General features: G+C 43.8%; 1 protein-coding gene across 1 annotated transcript in view; it reads right to left on the minus strand.

The window, feature by feature from the left end:
* The window catches only part of hmcn1 (hemicentin 1), an 81720-nt gene that overhangs the window by 9144 nt on the left and 54795 nt on the right, over positions 1-17781 (minus strand). The window contains exons 41-86 of the mRNA XM_076727183.1: positions 16920-17095; positions 16705-16801; positions 16124-16246; positions 15843-15998; positions 15097-15378; positions 14779-14946; positions 13652-13765; positions 13471-13557; positions 13125-13316; positions 12839-13012; positions 12622-12735; positions 12225-12370; positions 11978-12128; positions 11590-11787; positions 11396-11509; positions 11119-11306; positions 10535-10631; positions 10145-10306; positions 9871-9984; positions 9578-9780; positions 8930-9011; positions 8684-8815; positions 8359-8511; positions 8057-8216; positions 7843-7967; positions 7559-7742; positions 7161-7258; positions 6768-7046; positions 6481-6677; positions 6248-6329; positions 5959-6095; positions 5732-5873; positions 5403-5547; positions 5053-5180; positions 4785-4941; positions 4417-4538; positions 4077-4241; positions 3629-3736; positions 3299-3436; positions 3082-3216; positions 1924-2193; positions 1612-1802; positions 1293-1506; positions 1008-1142; positions 303-493; positions 86-167 (exon numbers count right to left, since the gene is read on the minus strand). Coding sequence (XP_076583298.1) covers positions 86-167; positions 303-493; positions 1008-1142; positions 1293-1506; positions 1612-1802; positions 1924-2193; positions 3082-3216; positions 3299-3436; positions 3629-3736; positions 4077-4241; positions 4417-4538; positions 4785-4941; positions 5053-5180; positions 5403-5547; positions 5732-5873; positions 5959-6095; positions 6248-6329; positions 6481-6677; positions 6768-7046; positions 7161-7258; positions 7559-7742; positions 7843-7967; positions 8057-8216; positions 8359-8511; positions 8684-8815; positions 8930-9011; positions 9578-9780; positions 9871-9984; positions 10145-10306; positions 10535-10631; positions 11119-11306; positions 11396-11509; positions 11590-11787; positions 11978-12128; positions 12225-12370; positions 12622-12735; positions 12839-13012; positions 13125-13316; positions 13471-13557; positions 13652-13765; positions 14779-14946; positions 15097-15378; positions 15843-15998; positions 16124-16246; positions 16705-16801; positions 16920-17095 — 7008 coding nt within the window. The remainder of the gene's footprint in view (positions 1-85; positions 168-302; positions 494-1007; positions 1143-1292; positions 1507-1611; positions 1803-1923; positions 2194-3081; positions 3217-3298; positions 3437-3628; positions 3737-4076; positions 4242-4416; positions 4539-4784; positions 4942-5052; positions 5181-5402; positions 5548-5731; positions 5874-5958; positions 6096-6247; positions 6330-6480; positions 6678-6767; positions 7047-7160; positions 7259-7558; positions 7743-7842; positions 7968-8056; positions 8217-8358; positions 8512-8683; positions 8816-8929; positions 9012-9577; positions 9781-9870; positions 9985-10144; positions 10307-10534; positions 10632-11118; positions 11307-11395; positions 11510-11589; positions 11788-11977; positions 12129-12224; positions 12371-12621; positions 12736-12838; positions 13013-13124; positions 13317-13470; positions 13558-13651; positions 13766-14778; positions 14947-15096; positions 15379-15842; positions 15999-16123; positions 16247-16704; positions 16802-16919; positions 17096-17781) is intronic.

Below are 17781 nucleotides of genomic sequence, written 5' to 3' on the forward strand. Positions count from 1 at the left end.
CTCTGTTGATGTCACTGTTGAAGGTGCAATACAAAATCCTCGGTGTACTCTTTAAGGTTACAGTAACTTTGACCTTTTCACTTACTCTGCAGGGTAAGTGTGACGCTCCTTTCCACCACCCCAGCATCATTTGTTGCCACACACATGTAGTTGCCTGCATCTTCGCTCTGCACAAAATTGAATGAAACCCAGTAATGACAAATAAGTTCGTCTGAAAAACCTGCAAGTTCTGAAAAATACTTCCAGAGCACTTTGTACATGAACATATAATTATGAGGTCTCAGTCTCATGCGTTTTCCTACCACTGTGCCATAGATGGCCAGAGAGCCGTTGTCCAGCTGACGGATGCGGTTGCTGATCTGGATGTTTATTCCATTTTTGCTCCATCGGATGGTGGGCAAGGGGTCTCCTCGAACCTCACAGTTCAAGATGGCATTACCACCCAGAGGTTCGATACGGTTGGAGTGGAGGTCCCCATCAATGATAGGAGGCTCTGGAGATGCACAGAAGAACTTGTTGTAACATCATGGACATGTCACTTGATTCGGGTTGAGTTGTGAGTTACATGGTAACCCTTTGCTTTAAATCCCCATATTTAGCATTTCAAACCTGCATGCAAACATTTAAAAATGTATTTATAACACACTATAGTGCAGTTGCAGCTATAAGGGCTTTTTTTATTAATGTATAGTATTTGCCAACAATCATAATGTCTCCGATGAAGACATATTTTATATCATTACAGCACTTTTTTACTGATTCACTCATTATCTGTTTTTACACCAGACTCCACTTACAGGTGCACACAGGAGTAGTCCAAGTTGTTGACAAATACGTTAACATTTATATCTGGTTACAACTGCATTATGTCATATTCAGTTATTACATGTTTATGTACATCTTATAAATACTACATAGTGGGATTTAAAGTGTTAAGTGTGATTCTTCTTGTCCCTCTGATTGTTACCAGAGTTGTTACATGAGTAAAATGAAGATTTTTTTTTTACCTTTGACAAAGACAAAGCCCAGAGACTTGATGGTTCCTACGTTGTTTTCTGCCACACAGGTGTAGGTGCCAGAGTCGTCTTTGCTCACTCTGTCTATCACCAGCTCACTGTGGCCATTCATATGATCGTAGTGAACTGAAGCATTAACGAAAGGCAGGAAAAGACAGTAAGAAAAACATGGTTAAAAGTTTTCAGATTCATATATGTGACAAAAAGCTACATTTGATTTTTCAGTACTCTTTAATATAACACAGTTTCCAAATCAATGGAGATCTTGCTGTATACCTGGGATGATGTTGTTGTTAAAGGCCCACGTGATTCTGGGTGGAGGGATGCCACTGACTCCACAGGCCAGCAGCAGGCGCTCTCCCTTGTTGAGGGCGACGTCTCCGAGCAGCTCAGTGAAGACGGGGTGCGTGTGAACAGACAGGGTCACTGTCCGACTGTCCTGCCCGACTGCATTTGTTGCTACACAGGTATAACTGCCGGCATCGTCAGGCTGGTACAGAGGGGAGATGAGGAGAGTGAGAGCATGCAGATAAAATATTTACATTGCATCTCTTGGAGATAATGTTTCCCCTATGTTTGTCTTTGTTTCCCTTACCTGAGCCATGTCTATGACCAGCTCTCCAGAAGGCAGGACTGTGTACTCCCCTGTGCTTTCAATGAGGGGATGACCGTCTTTCTCCCAGGACAGGCTGGGCTGAGGGACCCCCTCTGCCACACACACCAGCTGGGCCTGGCTGTTTTCCACCACTGCTATCTCCTGCTCTCCACCACGTATAGAAGGTGGGACTGCAAGGTAGAGGGTTTCATTTTTCATTATCAAATTAATTAATAAAGGATGACAAACTATATCCGTGGAAACACAAACATAGTGTGTGGTGTTCAGGGATGTTGTATTGACTGAACTTACTCTGCACAGTGAGGCCCATCTCGAGGCTGACAGTGCCTGCTACATTGGCAGCAGTGCAGGTGTATCGTCCAGTGTCACTTGGCTGGATGAAGGCAATCTGCAGGGATCCTGAACTGAGCACCCGCTGGCGGACTGATTCAGTGAGCGGCTGCCCGTCTTTGTGCCATGTGACAGAGGGGGGAGGGGAGCCGTCAGCTTGGCACTGCAGCGTCACAGAGGAGTCCACAGGTGCCAGGTACTTCTGAGTCTCTGAGCTGATCACTGGAGGGACTGCAGGACACAGCAAATACAAATACCACATGCTGTGAAAACAATTAGGTGTTAGGCAGACACACATGATGGTGTAACGTGTTTGATGGTGCTGGACTATTGTAAATGCAGTGAATGAACAGAAGAGAAATCTAAATCAAATCAATATTTGGTGTGACCACCCTTGGCCTTCAAACAGCATCAATTCTTCTAGGCAGCAGAGTTTGGCTGTTCCTCACCCAGTTTTAAGCCTCCTCCACAGCTGTTTCTGTTTCAGTTAATGACTGTGTTTCCACCTACATGTGAAATTGATCTTCATTAGCACCTGTTTGGTACAACTGGTTGATTATACACCTGACTATAATCCTACACAAGCCCTGACTGTGTGCAAGTGTACTTATAAGAATTAATGGTGGTTTGAAGGTAAAGTGTAGTAACACCAAATATTGATTTGATTTAGATATTTATTTTCTTCACTCATTTTGTAAATTAATAAAAATGAACAATTATTTAGATTTTTAAAAGCATTCTTAGTTTACAGCATTTTTTCACACCTGCCTAAAACTTTTGCACTGTACTGTATGTCGTTATATTTTATATCATCAGCCTAAAAAATAAAACAAATTTCTAAATTCTGAATGAAATGGTTGATCGGTTTAAATGAGTTGGTCTTTTTTGTTATTAAATCAACTTTCTTTAATGAATATAAGGTGTCAGTGCTGGCAACATCATGTGTTTTGAAGGAAAGGAGCAGATACAGCTGAAGTTAGAATAAACATTACTGAAGTTGCAAAAACCACAATCTTGTGATCTATGCAATGTCGACTTTGAATGCCAAGCTTCAAACTATCCTGTACAGCCCTATATAATATGTCCATTAATCAAGTGACCATTGAGCGTGTGTCCTACCTTGTACTCTGAGTTTGGTCTTGCCCAGCGCAGTGCCTGCAGGGTTTTGAGCGACACATATGTACGTTCCAGAGTCCGACACAGCGGCCTTAGAGATCTGCAGACTCCCATTAGGCAGCACCGTGAAACTTCCCCCTGCCATGAAACAAGGGATGTGATGACGTTATATGTGATTACCTGTGATTACTGACATACACACCAAAACAAGATAAACTACCTGTGGTGTGTATATTAATGCCCTCCTTCTGCCAGGTGATGGTGGGTCTAGGCGAGCCTGTGGCCCTGCAGGGCAAAGTGACGGGGTTATTCAGGATCACATCCAGGGTGGTCGGATGAGACTGGATCACTGGGAGCTCTGAGCAGAGAGATGGGAAAAGAGTGACGCTCAGAAAGATCTCGAGAAAAGAATAAAGTGGTAAACGTATGTCAGAGTCGTACAGCCTAGTGTAAAATTCATAAATCAAATTTTTTTTAATCACTGAACACGTATCAGTCAAGGTCAACATGAATGAACGGCTTTATTTCAACTTCTGTATGTCTTCATTACCCTGCACTGTGAGATGCACGTGGCGGTGGGTGGAGCCTGCAGCATTCTTCGCTGTGCAGGAGTAACGTCCTGCATGACTGAGCTCAGCTGAGGTGATTTCGACTGGACCTGCGCACAGATCATCACACACCAAATCAACATAAGTACTAAAGCTGACCAGCTGACAATTACTGATTAAAGCATGTTCTCTATATTTACATACAGAGTAACCTGACACATTTATCACTTAGTATATTTTTTACTGCAGTAAGTATGAGTAGTGTGTATTCTTTGAATTTAGCAAGACCAGTTCAAGAATTAACTGACATCAGCAATATTAATACTAATAAAAGAGTGTGTGATTTGCATATTTTGCTAGCGATTGAAGTATTTTTGGAGACAGTTTGGACAGTTGCACCAAATAAATTTAGATATTTTTGGACGCTATCTGCATTAATATGATTTTGACCTGTGGGCAGGATGCTGTAGCCCTGTCCTGCTTTGGAAAGCCTCATGCCATCTTTGCTCCAGTGGATTGTGGGTTCTGGGACACCAGATGCAGTACAGGCGATGACCACTGGGGACAATCTGGTTACAACAAGCTCTGTGGGTTCATCTGCTATAGATGGAGGAACTATAGGGACATACGTTAGAACATGTTAGGAAGATATCAGATGTTGACGGCTGAGCTGTCTGGAAATCAAATGCCAAAAATGCTGAAAATGTACAACAGAAACATCATGATACAGTATCAATGAACATACTGTAATTAGAATGATCAATTTGTCAATGAATGCTGTGTTACTCACCGTGGACAGTGAGGTTGATGGATCTGAAGTCTTCCCCTGCCTCATTAGAGACCGCACACTCATAAACTGCTGTGTCCTCCACTGTGGGTGCTATAACTACCAGTGAGCCTGATGACAGCAATCTGGAAATACCAAGAAAGTTAGTATCTATGGAGTTGTGTCTCTATGATGTCCACTACAGAAACGGCAAAATGAATACAAATATATATATATATCTTTAGAAAGTTTATCTCACAATGACTCGTACAAGAAATAAAGGTAGTCATTTATTCTGAGTTGAATATAAAATGTCTCTAAAGTTGCAGTTTTGTCTTTTCGTTTTTGTAATCTTGAATTAGAAAACAGAGAGGGAGAAAACCTGGATCAACCTGTACATATTCTGGTTCTGGTCTGTATTGATGGCTCGACCATTTTTCATCCAGCTGACGGTGGGTTTGGGTATGCCGGTGGCCTCACAGGACAAGGTGGTCTGAACGTTAACTGTAACCGTCACATTGGTGCGGCCGACAGCAATGGAAGGAGGGACTGAAAGACGAGAAGCAAGGATCATAAAATGACTGGGTTTGTGTATTCATGGACGATTGAGACAGTTTGAAAGTATTCTTGTGTTTTGTACATATCTACAGCACCACCCACCATATACTTGCAGATCTACTCTCTTCCGTTGCGTCCCGGCTTGATTTGCAGCCATGCAAAGGTAGCGTCCAGTGTCTGTCACCTGAGCAGAGTGGATGTGCAGCGACCCATCCTCCGCAAATGTGTACCTGCACATGTTTGTTCAAAGGCCCAACATCAAAGAAACGCCAATAAGTCCATATCAGATCTACTTCCAGAATTTGAAGTGTGCAGTTTTAATATCCTGGAAACCATTAAAACTCTTATATTCATCACAGAGAGCTCTATATGCCTTCGTTGTATTTTAATGAAACTAACAGAAGGAAAAAGAATCAGCAAAACCAGATAATTGTTATATGATGTGGACTTACCTGGCGTTGTTTCCTGCTAATATGGCGCCATGTTTCCTCCAGGTTACGCGAGGTGGTGGCACTCCACTGACGATACACTCGAGCACGGCTGGCTTGTTGATGTGCACTGACACTGCCTGGGAACCCTCCTTGATAGTTGGGGCCACTGAGGGGACAGGTGACAAATACATTGTTTTTTACTGCTTGGTAGCTGGGTGATGAATTGAGCCCTATGAAAAATTACAGATGGAATAGAAAAAAGACAAATTGTCCTCTTCTTCCGCTCTATAAGAAAGGACATACAGCATCTCTATATGTACATTAGTTGTATATAAAAGATGTCACTGTACCAAGGACAGCCAGGTTAAACTGTCGCGTGGTCTTGCCAGCGATGTTGCTGGCCACACAGGTGTACTGGGCTCTGTCATCGAGCTCAGCCATGTTGATCTGTAAGTAGCGGCCTCCAGACAGAATACGCACACGAGCAGAGGCCTGCACAAAGGCAAAAAGTAAACAGTGAAAACTTTTTACAAGAAGTCATTACATTATGTGGATGGCTGTTTGTTTGACTTCTGACCTGCAACGGTTGGCCATCTTTGAGCCAGGTCAGAGTTGGAGGTGGAACAGCATCAGACTTGCACTCCAGAGTCACCTGTCGGCTCTGCAGCACGGACACGTCCTGAGGTGTACTGTCCCCAGCAATGTTAGGGGGGACTATGACAAGAAGAACCAGAGAGAGATCATAACTTACATGGATTTTATAGCCCGAGCTTTTAGTTGTAGCTAGTTTTTGGTTAATTACCTTCAAGCCACTATGTTATGTACGGTGCACACTGCAATGTGTTTTACACATCTGTGTTACCCACCATGCACTCGAACCAGGAACTCCTTGTCATCATCTCCTGCTGGACTGTTGGCTAAGCAGCTGTATCTGCCTGTGTCCTCCAACTGAGCACAAAAAAAGTTTGACTAAGTGTGAAAACAATGGAAAAAAGAGCCACAATCGCTGCACTTGTGTTATCAGAGTCAGTAAATGTACTGAAAGTATGGTTTTAATGTTTTTATAGAAGACATGGGATTTCACTGCGGCAATCCTGACCTGTGCTGAGGCTACACGGAGCACCTCTCCTCCCCGCAGGAGGCGCAGGCTGTCTGTCTGTGGGAGCGGGCGTCCATCCTTCAGCCAGGTCAAAGAAGGCGTAGGGATACCTGAAGCCTCACACTGCAGCTCCAGGACGTTATTAACCACAACAGACACCTCTGCTTGTACACCAGAGTCCTTGATGCGTGGAGGGTCTGACAAAGAAAACAAACACAACTTGTTTTCTCATCCCTGAACCAAAAGCTGAAGCTGGAGAACAAGAGCTACAATCTGCTTTTACTCACCCAGCACTTTCAGGTTGAAGTGGCGGCTGGCTTGACCAGCAGTGTTGTTAGCCACGCAGGTGTAGCGTCCTGTGTCATTGACCTGGGCCTGAATCATTCGCACAGTGGTATTCAGGTTGAGGAATTTAAGGTGGGGGTCAGGAATTAAAGTCACGCCTTCTTTGAGCCAGGACACAGTGGGGGTTGGGGTCCCATCAGCAACACACAGCAGAGAAGCCAAGTTTCCTCTGACTACAGTCATGTCCTCTGTGCTCCCTGCTCCATCCAGACCAGGAGGGACTGAGGAGAGTGATACAACATATGACTGATTGTCATTTACTGCTGAACCTTGCTCTTGGAATGGTGTTTGATTTATTCCTCAGATTTACAGGCGAGTAATGTTTTCAGACTCACCATGAACCTGCAGGTTATAGTGTCTGTTGTCCACTCCTGCTCTGTTTGATGCAATGCAGGTATAGGTGCCGCTGTCGGACACCTGGGTTCGTGTAATCCTGACAGATACAAAAGTAACCCATTACACTGCAACTCTAAAATAACCACAACCTGAAAATACAACGCCTCTGACCATGACATCGCTGACAAGGAAGCATAATAACTGCACAACTAAATTAAGAACTAAATATGTGAAAACACAAAAATTTCTTAGCAAATTTTACTAATAAAATGAACACAGTTTTACCCTAATGTAACTACACTGCAATAATTGAATTTTACACACATAAGATGCACAACAAGTTGCTCTGAATGCAGCACTATTACAAACTCTTCTTGAACCCTGTCTACTGACCTACCGGAGCACCTGTCCAGCAGAAAGAAGCCGTATGTGTGAGGACACTGGCAGAGGGAGGCCGTTCCTCAGCCAGTTGAGCTGCGGTGGAGGAGAGCCTGTAGCAACACACTCAATGTTGACAGAACTGTCCAGAACTGTGGTCAACTGTTCAACTGTCTCACTGTTGCCATCTATTACAGGAGGCACTGAAAGAGTCAATGGAGAGAAAAGTCAGTGATGCGAAAACAAACTCTTCATGTCAAGTGTTGTACTGGACGATACATGAAAAAAAAGTATGAAACCCACCATAAACGTTCAGATTGAATATCCTGTCCTCTTCTCCTGCAGTGTTGGTGGCCACACACGTGTACTTGCCACTATCAGTAGTATGAGCTCCAGTCACAGTGAGTGTGCTGCCATCTGGACTGATCCTGAGCACAAAGGCAGCATCACATCGTCATTATAACATCACTGCTGTAGATTTTCTTCTATTTTGTTCTTTTTCTGTGGCGAGCATTACCTGAGCCCCGCGCTCCTTGTGTTGTTGATGACTTCCCCATCTTTCAACCACTGGATGGTTGGAGTCGGGGTTCCCCTGGCTCGACAGACCAGCTGGATGCTTTCATTTAGCAGGACTCCCATTTCACTGGGCAGCTCTGATCCAGAGATACTGGGAGGGACTAAGAGAGAATATGTATACAGTGTATGGATGACACATGATGCCTGAGAAGAACATGGCACAATTTTCTGCAAAGCTTTCTTTAATTTGGTTTCTAGAAAAAGGTTAGAACTTTCTTCTAGTGACTCCGCATGTGCACATACCTTGTATGGTGAGGTGGTAGCTCTTGTGAGCCTTGCCCTCCACGTTGGAGGCCATGCATGTGTAAGTGCCACTGTCAGAAAGCTGTGACCGTGCAATCTGCAGCTTGCTTCCTCCTGAGAAGATGTGCATTTCCAGCGACTCTAAAGAGTTATCTGAAGAAATATGAAGTTCACATATTTGGTATAAATGATATGATACTGACAAAGTAACTGAACCATTTGTAACATCCATGCTTACTTATGTGTTTTACCCTGTGTAAAGTTGTTAAGAAACAAAATGTAATTTGATTTAAATGTAGGATGCAGGTGAATAATGAAGGCATACCTATGAGTCGTCCATTCTTCAACCAGGTGAGACTGGGTGGAGGGATCCCAGTAGCATCACAAGCAAAGACAACTGGATTACTGATGGTTTCTACAACACTCTCCTCTGCTGGGCCAGCGATGCTGGGAGGTACTGAAGACAGACAGAGATTTTTCTTTAATATTATGTCAAACATTGCTTGAAAATACACAACGCATTTAATGAATTTTCAGATTTTTTAATAAACAAATGTCTATAATGTGCTACCATAGATATTCAAGTGGAAGTTCTTGTCCACTTGTCCAGCAACATTGGTGGCCTTGCAAACATACTGTCCAGTATCAGACACCTGAAGAGCAGAGGAGGCATATGAGGAAGATGTTAAAAAAAAACATTAATAACAACAGTCAGTTAATTAGTGAGTGATCATTCAAATGGAAGCCCAGCACTCATGTTAAACGAGGTTTTGACTTAACATCATGCCCTGCAGTGAGTATCAGGCTGTGCCATTGTAAATTTACTGCGTCCTCTTAGAGGCAACACCATTCTCTGTCCCTAATGCCTTTAACTCCTACTCTAACCCATGGAAAGAGCAGATACTCATTGGTATGACCCAGCCTTATATCTACAGGGTATCTGCAATAGCCCCTAATTACAAAACCCTCTGGTATGAGGGAATATAGTGACTAAGTGTCAGCTGTACCCTGCTCCTTGCAGGGAGACTTAAGTGATATCTATTATGGCTGAGCCCACACAGACGAGAGTGACTGCAAAAACTCAAACCTCCATCAAAACAAAAACAAAGAAAAAAGACATCACCACCCTGTTTGACTTGACATGCGATCGCTGAATGATTTTGCTGAAAAAATAAAAATGACAGAGAACAAGAACAGACAATATCCATTCATCTCCGACCTCTGAGCCTTTGATCTCAAGCATCTGTCCCTCTGCCAAGATGCGCAGGCTGGCTGATTCTGTCACCACCCTGCCGTTCTTGTACCAGGTGATGGTGGGAGGAGGCACAGCGTTGGACTCACACTCCAGAGTTACTGATTTACCAACGAGCACATTCACCACCACGGGAGAGTCCCCACTACTGTCCCGGATACTCGGAGGAACTGAAAGGCCGAAGAGAGAGGGAAATATGTAGTGTCAGGCTAAAGTCAGACGTTCAGTGTACAATACACACAGTGTGGATGTGGACTCACCAAAAACGGTGAGATGGATGTGTTTGTAAGCCTCTCCTGCTGCGTTCATGGCCACACAGCTGTACTTTCCCCCATCAGATACTTTTGCTTTCAGAATCTGTAGTGTACGACCACCTGAAGGCACAGATGGACGGCACTGAGTAATTCTGCAGTTTGCTGTTGGTCTTGATCATTTTCATGACATGCTCCAGATACTCTAATTTCTTTTTTTAAATTCAGTTGTCACCCACCACTAAATGTTCATTCTGTTAAATGTGACCCGAGCTCACAGTACCTGGCATGATGAGCGCATTGGTGTTGGCCTGAATGGGGCCCCTGTCATTTAGCCAACTCAAGGTGGGAGGGGGGAAACCAGTGGCTTCACAAGAGAGAGACACAAAGTTGTTCACCACCACAGTCACAGTCTCAGAACTCAGGCCAATAATGGTCGGAGGCACTGAAAGGAAAAAGAAAAGAAACATTCAGTATAATCAAGTAGTTTTACAGCTATCTTAAAGTGCAGCTTCAACACAGTCTTTCAAAGTCTTTGAGTGAAAACAGCACTACTCTACATGACAATAAATGTAGGTCGTTTTATCTTTTCATCTGGTTCATCTTTTCGCAAAATGATAAAATCAGGAAATTTACCATGTAAATGTAATGTATCATTTGACACATGACTCACCATGAACATTAAGGTTAAAGGATTTTTCTGCACTACCGGCCACATTGTCAGCCACACACATATAGCGCCCTGTGTCAGATACCTGAGCAGTCAACACCTGATGGAGACACACAGAATGGAGTAAGAACACAGATCCACTGTACAGTACACAGACAGAATGTGTCTTCCCAAAGTGATGGAGTGTTTCTTTTTTAATGGAACAGATATTCCCAGTGTAAACATGTGTGTTTGATTCATCTGGACTTTACAGTCTGCCATTTACATTAAAGTGGATGAACCAAAAATCCAACAGCTTCACAAACTGCCTAAATTTACTACATGTCCCTTCTGTTGGACTGCACTATATTGTTCAAAGGTTTCTATTTTTCTGGTCATGATATCAATACATCAATTAACATGTGAGTGAGCCCCTTTGTACACATGCAGCTCCATGTATTTGTAGAATCTGCATGATGATTAAAGACTTTCTGTGGATTTTACAGACAACTGGTGTATGACAGTAACTTTAACCTAGAATGGTTTTGAATGCAAAAATGGGCTATGAGACATGTTGAGAACAACAATCTGCGCTTCCTGGTAGTTACCTGAAGTGTTCTCCCATTGGACAGGATTCTATGTGGCCCATCAGAGCTGACTGGCTGGCTGTCCTTAAACCAGGTGATCTTGGGAGCAGGGTTTCCGTCCACGTGGCACTCCAGTTGGGTAGTTTTATTGACTAAGACTGTGACCTCATCAGGCAAATCACTGTCTGCTCCCCTTATGATCGGGGGCACTGATGCAGGACAGACACAGAGCGTGAGAAACTCTTTGATAAACTGACTGATACTTGTACCACAAGAAAAGAAAAGTGTTTTTACTCACATAACACTCGAACATCATACTGAATGGAGTCTTCTCCTGCTTCGTTGACAGCCACACACGTGTACCTGCCTGAGTCTTCAGCCTGGGCTCTGGGAATCTGTAGCACTCGCCCACCTGGAAATAGAACTCATTAGTAGAACCTCATTCTTTGTCTTGCTCCCTCGCTTTCTTTCTGTTCTCTTTGTCCATCTCACCTGGCAAGATCAGAACTTTGTCATTGGAGGTCAGCAGTTGTCCATCTTTGTACCAGGTGAGTGTTGGAGGAGGGACAGCATTGGTCTCACAGTACAGCGAGACGGGATTGTTGAGTATCACATCTCGGACGTCCCCTCCAAAGCCTGGGGAAGACGTGGCATCGCCAGCTCCACCAGGCCTGTTGAAATTAGGAGGAACTGAATAAGAGAGGAAAAAAGAGAAAAAGGTTTAAAGTTTCAAAATAATTATAAAGGCACAACATTTCTCAATGTGCACTGTTCATATTACAATAAAAACACACAAACAAGAGCAAGACAATACTGCTTGAGCCCATGAAATGCACAAATAGTCTCAGTTAACACATCAGCATCAGTCAACCCAGTTCACCTTGTATATTTACATCAAAGTCCTTCTCATCCTCTCCAGCTATATTTGTGGCTACGCAGGTGTATCGGCCAGTGTCTGACACCTGAGCATGTTTGATCTGAACAATACGACCATTGGCTGTTATGGACACGTGGCCATCTGCCTGCAGGATCTGTGGAGGGGAAAAAAAAACAAAAAAACAAAACGTGAGACAGGAGATTATCTTTTACAAACTTTAGTCGTTTACAATATACACACGGATTTCTACCTGTCCATCCTTGTACCAGTGCAGTGCTGGAGTAGGAAAGGCCTGAGCTGCACACTCCAGGGTCAGTGTGCTGTTGACCTTAATCTTGACCTCTTTGGGGGCCAGTCCTTCTCCTGGGATATCATTCTTATTGATCTGAGGGGGAACTGGACTCAAGAAAGATGTTTTCTATTACTTTGCCATATGTATATTGGTATGTCAAGAATTTACAGATGACATTAAAGTACTGTTAAAAATGTGATCAGTGAGAATTCTTATCAGCGATTTTAGTTAAATTTACATGTTTATGTAAACATACACAATAGCTCCAACTGAGATTTGCCACATGAAAAGCTTGACACTGTACTCTCTGGGCTAAAGAAAGATACAGCATTATTAAAAGATAGAGGAATCTTACCATAAACTTTGACCTCATAGTGCTTCAGTGTCTCTCCAGCCTCATTAGTGGCCACACAGGTGTATCTCCCAGCATCTTCTTCTTTAGCATTGAGGATTTGCAGCGTTCGCCCGCCTGTGAAAGCATGGGCTATAACTGACAAAAGCTGTACCCACTATAGCATTCTATACCATTCTATTCTGCTCAACATTATGGTTATGTGCATGTGATCTCAAACCTGGAAGGACTCTGACGTTGCGACTGGACTCAAACGGAGTGCCGTCCTTGAGCCAGGTGATGAGAGCAGGAGGGTAGGACTGGACTTCACACAGCAGAGAGGTGGGACTACTCAGAGTTACTGTCACCTCCTCTGCAGAGCCATCAGGACCCGAACCAGCAATAGTGGGAGAAACTGGAAAAAAAGGAGGGAAGAGCAGAATCTAGAATATGACTCAAGTTCATCTCAAAAAGTTTCATTCTTTCTAGAAATGATCCTCAGCGGACTGAAAGAGTTGCGTCTGTACCCAGGACATTGAGGTTGAAGTGCCGGCTGCGATCCCCCGCGCTGTTAGATGCCAGGCAGCTGTACCTGCCAGTGTCTGCAACTTGGGTCCCTGAGATCTGCAGGAAACGGCCGTGAGACAAAACTTGGTGCCATCTGTCAGGCACCAACAGCTGTCCGTCCTTCAGCCATTTAATCTCCGGTACAGGGTTGCCTGGGAAATCACATGGTGAAGTCAACAAGTGACAGTAGACAGCGGTTACTGCATCTTAAAAATCATTTACATTAAGGTGTGATCAAGAGAATTTTCATCAGCAGAGCATATGATTTAGATGTCAATGCAGAGATGTATATATTACGCCAATTACCTGACGCCTCACAGGTGAGAGTAACGTTGTGTTTCTCCTTGACTTTAGTGTCCACCACTGTTCCCTCGTCCACAATGCTTGGTGGAACTGTTGAAACAGACTGAACATTAATTTCATGGTTCTCACTGTCTCCCCATTCATTAAAAAGCTTTAACATTATGATCCATGGACTTCACTTTACCGAGGACATCGAGGTCAAAGTTCTTCCTTTCCTCTCCAGCGCTGTTTGACACAATACAGGTGTACCTCCCAGCATCCTCCACTGCAGCGTGCATTAGACGCAGGCTCCGGCCCCCTGGAGATTATATGGGTCATTTATTAGCATTTATCTATTGTCATCGTGGAATGTTTTCAAAGGGTATGTCAGCATGAACCTGCTGTTTTTTCACAGAAGGAAAATGGCCCAAGGATGTGTTAATATTTCAAGCCTGTTAGTAAAAGTAAATCATCCCTCTTTGAAAACTGCAATCAATTAATGGAAAAATGTACTCTGGGGCTCACAGCTGTTAAAACATTTGCAAGCCAGTTTAATGAGATTCAAGACTAATGCCATCTGTCTTTTAAAACAACAGGTACATGAGAATCTTCTGAGAAAACAAGTGTCAGACATTGACACAACATGAATTCTGCACTGCACCGAATTAACCTACAACACTGTATCTTCTGCATACTAATTGATACACCTATTTGATATACCTCAACATGAGCCTACCCTGACCACGAGTGCCATCACATGATAATATCTTCGTTTTGTAAAAGTCACATGATGAACTTTTTCGAAACAACTGTATCTATTTTGTCGCCAAACATTCCCCCATTCTCCTGAGCACATGCACATTATGTAGACAAGTTAAAAAACAACTGAGGCAACTCGGCTGAGCATGGGAATTTAGGTTCTGCGCAAGCAATTTAGGTAGTATGCTTAACTTCAGGGGCCCCAGTTCAATGTGGAAGCACCCAATACATCTTGTAAAATGTTTAAAAACACATTTCAAAGCAGCTGCTCCTGTTTGTCTTCTTTCACAAATCTCTGTCTGTTGAGTTTGGCCCCAGCTGCAATGATCCTATTACACTGAATTACTGGTGATGTATTGCAAGCGCTTGCCCTCTGAAACCCAGCTAGAAAGCAAAATAGTTCCAGATTCACATTCTTGGTGGCTTGCTTTCTTTGAGTCTGTTCCTTCATGAATGGGACAGTGAAATAACAAAGAATATTATCGAAGACAACACAGCCAAGGCCAACCTTAAAGTCAGTTAAAATCTCTTTCTCCACAACATCAGAGAAAGCCCAGAAAATGAGGAACTCACCTGAGAGAACACGCACTGAGCTGGAAGCTTTGATTGGCCGACCATCCTTCAGCCAGCTGATGGCAGGAAGAGGGATGCCAGAAGCCTCGCAGCTCAGAGCCACTGGGTTCTTCACGACGACGCTCACATTCTCTGGCACCTCTACCTGACCAATTATATTAGGTGGGACTGAACAAGAGGAGAGGGGATGAGGGAAAGGGACAGAAAGACAATGTAAAACCCTGAGATGGACTGTACCTCTACGAACTGAAGATTCGTGATTACAACAAGAAAAATTAAAGCAAAAAACCAACTTCAGAGACAGCTGTTGATTCATACCATGTACACTGATGTCATGCTTGCTGTCAGCCTGTCCTGCCACATTAACAGCGATACAGGTGTAGCGTCCCGTGTCTGACACCTTAGCATCTTTAATCTGCAACAGCCTCCCCTCGTTCAGGACCTTGGCCCCATGCTGGCCTGTGATAGGCCGTCCATCTTTCAGCCACGTGACAGCTGGTCGTGGCACGCCCTCTGCAGCACACTGCAGGGTCACGTCACCTCCTTTTGTCACAGCGAGGTCATCACTGACGCCCTCGCTGCGTCTGATGGAAGGGCGGACTGAAGTGAGAAAATCAAGTGAGTTGGTGCATGTGCTCGAACAAGAGATGCTAAGCACTTATAGCATAGCCAACATTTGTTAAGTGTATAATGTCAGGGGTTCCACAATATTTCATACTGTGTGGCTTTGCTGTAAAGATAAATACCGTTCTGTCAAACTGTCAGTCACAGTGTAAGAGGAGCCAGTCATCTGCATGATGCTTTTGTCCTTTTAAACATGTTACAAATATAGATTTGTTGCATGCCTCTTCTCATTTTTATCAATTTGCTGTCTTGCAAATTGATAAAAATGTCTGTTCTTGTCTAAGCCCTGGTCCCAAATACTACAAATAAGGAAACTTATCATGGGCTAATGCCTCCTCTTTTGCCACTGTCAACACAGTACCTTTGCCTCCCGACATGTAAAACACATAACTTCCTCCTTGATGAAATGACTTTGACCAGATATGGTGGCACACACGTACCATAAACCTGTAAGCTGTACTCTTTGGAAGTGGTGCCGGCTGCGCTGGAAGCTGTGCAGGTGTAGGAGGCTGTATCTGTCCTCTCAGCACTGGAGATCTGCAGCTGGCGGCCTCCTGACAAAACCCTGAGCCGTTGGTCTGACTTGAGCTCAGAACCTGGGACACAAATCACAGGTTAGGTATGGTGTTAAAACACGTCACGCTCATTGTATTCAGTGCATCATACAATGTCCACACAGCAGACTTCTTTTGCTGTCGTTGTCACACATTGATTCACTTACCATCCTTCCTCCAGGTGAGGCTGGGGGGCGGTATGCCACTGGACTCACACACCAGGGTGATGAGACTTCCTTCAGTCACAGACAGAGGGGACACCTCCTCCGAGCCGCGAATACTGGGAGAAACTGTAATAGTGCCAGGACACCAAGAGGAGGTGCTCACATCTCATTCAAGGTACATGCTGGTGCATTAAGAGATTAAGAGCAAAGCCTAGCACTGCAAAAACACTGCTGTGACAAATCTGAGGACAACAAACTGTAAGTCGACAGAGAGAATGTTCATAACAAAATTTATACCATTGATAAATCTAAAAACCTACCAATATAAGAACACACCAACCTTGGAAGCTAAACACAGAACAGTGAATGTAGAACTGAAACCAAAATTAGTCCCAACCATTGGTATTATCAAAAAACACTGGCTTCAGGTGTTAACGATAACAGGCCCCTGCAGTCTTTCATAGACTGCACAGACAGTTCAGTGTTAGTTCAATGTTCCAGTTTTGTCAGAACCGACTACAGAATCAGTTTTTCTTATGAACAAAACAACAAACATATAAAGCCAAAAATGAAGATTAACTCACCCCAGACATTGAGGTTATAGTTCTTCTCTGTTTTGCCGGCAACATTGGTGGCCTCACAGGAATACCTGCCTGAATCTTGCACCTGGGCACTACTGACCTAACAATTACATTCACAGACAAATCATGACACGTGGAAACAACTCTGAACCCGAAAGCTAATAAACATGATATTTATTTCAAAAAAGAGGCGTATACACTGTCAGCTCTGGCTCTACCTTGAGCACACTGCCGTCCTCTGAGACAGTCAGACCAGGCTTCCTGAAGAGTGGGCGGCCATCTTTGCGCCAGGAGAGGGTGGGTGGAGGGATGGCATCGCTCTGGCAGTGAAGCTCCACCGGACGACCGAGCATCACTGTGGCATTCACCTCCTCACCCTTGATGTTTGGGGGCACTATGGCGGACATGAGGGCAAGCTATAGATTATATCATCAAACATCTCCTCTGAAAAGAAACACATACAAAATCAGCCCCTGAATGAGATACCAATAAGAAATATTGACGATTGACCTTGAAAGTCAGCCTGCTGAGCCATTCTGAACGCCGCAAGCTCTTGATATTACCTCATGAGCAAACAGAATAATTGTTTCCTGAGATGCACAGGCTCTGCTAAATTGGGCATCTGATGCTCTTTAAGCACTAATTCTATCTTGGGCAATGACAGCACCATTAAACCACTTCAACATTTGTTTGTGGTATCAACAATCAAAGTACCTTATTTCCATGGAAATTGCGACGCATAATGACTTAATGAGCAAAGAAATTCCACAAGGACGTTTCTGTTCTCCTGCGATGATAAAAGTATCATCACAGGCGAAGATGGGTAGATCACGAGATTTCTCAGAATTTGAGCCGAACATGATTTGCATGTGGCACAAACACGAAAACACACAACTCAGAGCCACAGACAGGCAAACTGTGGTTAACTGATCACTTTGATGTAACAACTCAGGAAATGTCTGCAAGTCTCCGCCCAATGTATGACAATGTTTCTATTCTTACAGAAGACTGAACTCCTTAAATATGACGTCAAGTGGCAATTTTGTTCGTCTAATCCTCCATTTATCAGTTTCTCACAAG

This window comes from Chaetodon auriga, chromosome 3 (assembly GCF_051107435.1).
Source record: "Chaetodon auriga isolate fChaAug3 chromosome 3, fChaAug3.hap1, whole genome shotgun sequence".
Lineage (NCBI taxonomy): Eukaryota > Metazoa > Chordata > Actinopteri > Chaetodontiformes > Chaetodontidae > Chaetodon > Chaetodon auriga.